The 6,346-nt window shown below is 30.6% G+C and overlaps 1 protein-coding gene across 1 annotated transcript; it reads right to left on the reverse strand.

Moving 5' to 3' along the window:
- Window positions 1–245: 245 nt before the first annotated feature.
- On the reverse strand, window positions 246–5,668 carry LOC145623774 (uncharacterized). The gene is made up of 5 exons (XM_081676642.1): window positions 5,525–5,668; window positions 3,884–4,146; window positions 3,446–3,657; window positions 2,911–3,172; window positions 246–755 (listed from the first exon to the last, which is right to left on the reverse strand). The coding sequence occupies exons 1-5, from the start codon at window positions 5,625–5,627 to the stop codon at window positions 459–461; spliced, it is 1,137 nt and encodes a 378-aa protein (XP_081532768.1). The 5' UTR covers window positions 5,628–5,668; the 3' UTR covers window positions 246–458.
- Between the last annotated feature and the right edge of the window lie 678 nt (window positions 5,669–6,346).

Raw genomic sequence — 6,346 nt, forward strand, 5'->3', positions numbered from 1 at the left:
ACATTTTTTTATTTGTCAAATTTTTAGTTTCATACATATAAGCTTCATACATATAAACCGTACATTCATACAAGAATGTACAGTTTTGCTTATATTTTTATGCTTTATCGGACTCATATACAAAGATTTAGTTTCATACATATAAACTGTACATTCATACAATTAAGACTATACGTACCCTAATTAAGTAGCATGTTTAAGTTGCATTATTCATTTATTTGGTTTTTCAGCAAAAACAAGAAATATTCCAAAGTTATAATAAAAGGCTTAGATAGATCATAGGTGCACAACATTGTCTTACATTAGATCTTTATAAATAGTACTCTTCAAACTTTAATACAAAGAGACACTACAAAACCCATCATAGGAGACATTAATTCATCACAAAGTATAATTTAAATGTTGGTCTAATTTAATCATAAATAAAGTTTGTATATCAATGTATGATGTTTGCTAAGCTAGTTCTCAACAGATAATTGTGCTTTGACAATAGCATCACTCATTCCCTCAACATAAGGGAACATATGCCCAGACCCTGGTACCTCATGGTAGTGAATCCAAGGCAATTTTTGAGCTATGTATCGTTGCATGATCACGGGCACAAGCATATCCTCGTCGCCTTGCCAAAGGTGAACCGTTCCCTCGTTGTTAGGGAATGGATTCTCCAACTGAAGGGGATCAAATTCCCATTTTCCAAATCCAACAATCATGTCTCGATGGATCGATTCGTGTACTCCTTGCTGCCTTACTGGAATCTAATAGCCAAGAAATGCAAGAAAAATTAGGGATCCATGAATAATGAATCACCTATTTATTGCATTATAACTTTCAAATGTTTCAAAGCCATAAATGTATCTACAGAGAGTATATAGCTACTCCGTAATGCTTGTAGTACATGCGGAGTAGCAAATTTTACACACTATAATAATTAATGCCGGTTTAATTTCAATTGAGCCAATTTTAATTTCAAATAACAAATCAAGTTATGTTATTTTCAAAACCTTTACGTATGGTACGTATCAAGTCAAGAATCTAAAATTGGAAAACCTAACTAGTGGTTACAAATATTCAAGTCATAAAACATCAACATTACTTTTTAACTTTAATTTTACTTTCTAGTATGCTAAAAATAAGTCATCAGATTTCATTATAACTTTTGAAGAAACTTTATGTAAAGCATTTGTCAAAACATCTTGCTTCTCTTTAAAATGACAACTTTTTATTTTTCCTTTCAATATCTTACATATGTGACATGACGGTGGACAGGTAATATTGGCATATATAATTACAACAGAATTATTCTTAATCCAGTAAATTATCTAATCTTCGTAATTTGTAAGCTAAGCCACTTGAAATCTTAGAGAAAAATGAACCATGATCCATCGCAAAATTAACACATACCTAGTTAGTTAAATCTATTGCCTTATCATAACTTAAATTGTACATGTAACTAGAAAACTTGTACTGAATATAACCCGAATCAAACTGACTCAAAAATCAACTAATAGAAGTAGTTTGATTGTAAGCGACGTGACCAATTTAACATGAACGAACAATTGATCCGATTTTAGGTATGTTGTATGAAAGAGTATAAATTCTATCATTAACGTATGAAGGTTTCTAGACTTCATATAGCTATTAAATGTAAAAAATAATTATTCTAATTCGTGAATCATGTAAAATAGTGAATTATTTACCTCCTTGGCTCCTTAAGAAAGGGGAAAAGTATGCATAATGGTTAGGTTAACTTTAAGTAAAGTTGACAAACCTTTTAAATAGTTAATTACTTCGTACTATCTTTTTAGCTTTCTGGAATCTACGGAGTATATATAATATTAAATTATAAGAGTTTATGCAATCATATTGACGCTTTTATAAATCACACATTGACACATAGCCTTTTGAAAACTTTTAGATTAGTTGACTTGTTTTTTTCAAATATCAATCTCATCAAATCTCAATACTGCCACATAACTAGAAGACTTGAGAAATAAGAAAATCTTCGTTCTTAGGTAATTCATTATAATTTCTTAGATCATACGGAGTACATTTTAGACATATAAATATCAATATTTTGAAAATATATATTGAAATAGATTAGAAATGTTTTCATAAGACTATGTTTCCATTACACTTAAACCACCAAAATAGAAAAGTTAGATTGTGTAAATACTTTTTAAAAAAATATGGAAGTGTTTTAATGGAAAGAAAAGCGAAGGAAGTATTTAGCTTTACGACGTGTTGTGCAACACACGTGTTGTTAAGGCGTTAATAATGGAAATTAGGATTAAACAAAAATGTATGTGTTTTGTCTTAAGTTTTTCTTATGGAAAATGTACAAGTTTAAGAAAGAAAGGGTGATGGGAAGTAAAATCCACTCATATAAGATACTCTCTAGTGAATTAAAGAAAATGTTATATTTTGAAAAGAAAAAAAATGAATATATAAATGTAAAGAGTGAGGAGAAATTATCCTAGATATAACTCTATATATAGCTAAAATAACTCTATTAATGTTATTTGCAACTAACTTTATATTATTATTTATGAAATACAAAAAATTTCAAAATTGCAAATAACAATTCGGATAGGATTATGCATTGCAAACATAATTATGATAGACTAGCTACTACTCCCTACTAGTGCTATAAAAATGATATTGACTTGTATTATGACAACGTACTGACTTGACCCAAACAAAAATTCTAGAAAGAATGACTCAAACAAATCGACGAATGCGACCCAAAACAAAGTTAATTTGAACAATTTATTTACTAATCTTATAAATCTTTTGGATATGTCATGACAAGAACATTTTTGTGGTAACGTAAAATACTAAATATACTAGTAATATATGATTAAGAAATATAATAAAAACAAAGTAAAGTTGAAGATATTGAAAAACAATTACCATATTTTCGGGTTTGACGAATTTGAACATTACTTCTCTATCTTGACGAGACAAAACCTCACTACTATGTGCAATAACACTTGAAGGTGCGAACCACTTTTGAGTCTGCCACCAGTAAGTTAGCCATGGTAAATAGTGTGACACTCTTAATGACCATTGATCTTGTGGAAGTTGCAAGTAATATGCTTCTTTCGTCAAATTCGCCGGTAAACTTGACCACCAATAGTTCACCACCGGTGTAACTAGTGATGCTCCCGCTAACCTATTATAGCATTGCACCAATAACGTATCTTAGAACACGCGTGTTGTGTACAACATTTATATAATAGAAAATGTTCAAATGAGACATTTCTCACTAATAAAGTAACTATTTCTAAAAATGTACATTAATTAAAGTGACTTCTTTTAACAAAAAAATTAGTGTGAGGTCGTTTTGTCAAAAATATCTAACGTAATTGACGTAACTCGATAAGACACCTAATGAGAAAAATAATTTATGACAAAGAGAGTACAAGTACGACGTTAAATTTAATACCTGTGAGGAATGTACTTGAGCAGACCCCAAACAGCCTCTCCACCCATGGAGTAGCCTACCACATAAAATTTGGGACCAAAACCAAGCTGATCAGCAAGCTCTTCTACGTCTAATGCAAGACTTTTCGGTGTTCGATTTGGGTCCGGGGTACTTTCTCCGTACCCGGGTTTATCAAATCCCACAATATGTAACCCCAAGCTTTCAATAGTATCCTAAAATAATATAATCAAACATTAGAGTAATATGTCATTAAAAATTAATTACTACCTTCGTTACAGGTTATGTGCAACGATTAGACATTTTCCCTCTTGCTTTATTTCAAATCGTTGCACATAACCTGTAACGGAGGTATTAGATTAATTTGTCAACCATTTGTTGTGTTGTACCAAGTAAAAATATTATTTATACATGATATTGATATAAAATATTTTAACATACTGGAGAAACTTCGGTGGCAATGAAAGCATGCAGCCTGCAGGAGTCAAAGCCATGAATAAAGACAAAATGGTGTTTTGCTTCATCTTTTGGCACACCATACTCTTTGTAGGCCAAATATCTTCCATCCCTTAGCTTGATCCTTGGTGCTGTTACCGGAGCGCCGCCAGGCGTACCGCAAACTTTGGGTGGCGGTGGCCGGAAAGCCCTATCAGCCCATGTTAGGCAAACCACAATCACAACCACAAGAATTTTGCTAGACAAACCTGAAAATATGGGTCAATATTGTTATTACTTACAATTTGTTACAATAATAAAATAATATTCCAGGTCTAGTCTAGTTCGAGTTTATTTTCAATTAACAGAGATTAATTACCAATAATCATATTACCATAAAATTTAAGTTGAATCGGTTTAGATTAGATCAGATCAGATCGGACCACTTACACACAGTATGTTACTAAAAAAAACAAAGATTGTACTTGTATCTAAACAGAGGAGGTAGCTCCCATGTTGTGCATGTAAACCATTCAACGTGTTGGGTGTCGCCAAAAAGACAAACTAACATAGTAAGAGTATTATTATACGGAGGATTGTAGGCCAGGTCTAACAAGCTCACATGTTACATGTTATACTATAATCATATCAATCACATTCAAATTTTTAAGTATTCCGTACCAATTAATTTTATACAATCAACACCCTAGAAAGAGTAGAGAAGGAAGGTAAGGAAATTCCCTACTTTCAAGCATTTTGTAGTTAATGGGTTCGAACTTGTGACCTCAAAGTTATAAATCTTTGCTGAGTACCTATAAAGGTATAAATATATAATATATACTTGGGTGTATGTAAGAATCTGAAATATACATTTTTTTTTTAAAATTTTTTTTTATTTTTTGAAAGATGAAATATACATACTTTGTATATGAATATTTAACAAATAAGATAAAACAGAGGATCCATTCGTCAATCTTGGTTATATGTCGGCAATAATCAAGAATAATTCTAGATCAAACAAATATAATTATAATATCAAGCTAGTTGCTTTTGTTATCTTCTTTATTTCAGAGTATAAAATAATGAAATAAAAAATTTGCATGTATTTTATAAGAAGGTATATATAATTTTCTTTTAAATTCGCATCTTATCATCTAATTGGTAGGCTAAGAATGCATATCAAAGAGAACACTGCATGATTTGCAACTAATTAGTAGACTTTTTTTTTCCTTTTCTATTATGTACATTGATAGATTAAAATTAATATTAAACTTAAGAAGAATTATTAAAATAAATCAGTATAGCCTACTAATTAAAATAGCATTATTACATGAACATGATCTAGAGATCCCCGTAACAAATTAAAGTACAGAAAAACCATATTAAAAATACGATTAGAAAAGTTCAGAATTAAAATCAGTTAAATCATATACCATAATTTTACAAAACCTCCACAACTAGCACCTAAACAAAAATTATTTATGCGGGGAATGAGACCGTGATCTATTCAATAGAAGCACGATCCATGGATGTTAACTAGGTCAGTTGTTATTAAAACTTTACGAGTTATAAATGTGTGAAATTTAAGATCGAATCTTGCCAACAGTGCATTTGAAATAATTTAGTCGGAAAATTGAGAAAACATACCTAAAGAGAATGGGAATGGTAGCGAAGAGTTGGATGTAGATTTGCGAGTGTGAGCCCTAGCTGAAGCTGCTGAAATCTTCTTACTCTTCTCTTGTACACCCATTTTTTTTCTCTCTCTAAAATTCTCTCTCTAGGAGTTTAATGCTGAATCAGAGTTACATACCATGTAAGGTGTAACTGATTTTAGAAAGATAGCATTGGTTTGGACAATTATTTATAGTAACAATATCATGAAATTTGGTACATTTCTTTATTTGTATTTTTTGATGGCAGGCACATTTAATTACGTTTAAAAGCGTTGATTTATGTCAAAACAAACTAAGGAGTTTGTATCCATTACAAGTTACTTCGTATTTTTTAAATTAGGATGTTATTCAGCTGGCTGTGACCCCATCAAATGACATTTTTTTTTTCTTTAATTGAAAATAAATTTATACATGCCCACTTGTTTTTATATAGTCCCTTTGTTTTTAAATACTTCTTTATTTCTCCATGTGCGGAGTTTTAGGAAAAATGAAGAAAGTAATAAAATATGGAGGTAGTGGGATAGTGGAAGAATAAAAATTTGTAAAAAGCAAAAGTAGTGAAGAGAATCAGAAGAGAGATAATATGAAAATAATAAAATATGATCATAGTGGGTCCAATAGGTAAGAGAAATTAATTTAATATTGTAAAAGTTTTCCAAATAAAGAAATGGAGAAAGTATTTAAAAGCGACCGAAAAAAAAATGGAGCAAGTATTTAATAACAGGGGGAGAAATTCATATATACCGTCTACTTGTTGGGTTTTTAAATAATTGCTCCACTTTCCAAATTTTTCTCT

Source organism: Chenopodium album, chromosome 3, assembly GCF_948465745.1.
Source record: "Chenopodium album chromosome 3, dcCheAlbu1.1, whole genome shotgun sequence".
Taxonomy (NCBI): Eukaryota; Viridiplantae; Streptophyta; class Magnoliopsida; order Caryophyllales; family Amaranthaceae; genus Chenopodium; species Chenopodium album.

Coding starts and splice junctions, on each gene's coding strand:
- LOC145623774 (XM_081676642.1), bottom strand. CDS start 5,627: ATGGGTGTACAAGAGAAGAGTAAGAAGATTTCAGCAGCTTCAGCTAGG. Junction 3,173..3,445: donor CTCAAGTACATTCCTCACAG/GTATTAAATTTA, acceptor ATGCTATAATAG/GTTAGCGGGAGCATCACTAG. Junction 756..2,910: donor TCGTCAAACCCGAAAATATG/GTAATTGTTTTT, acceptor CTTGGCTATTAG/ATTCCAGTAAGGCAGCAAGG.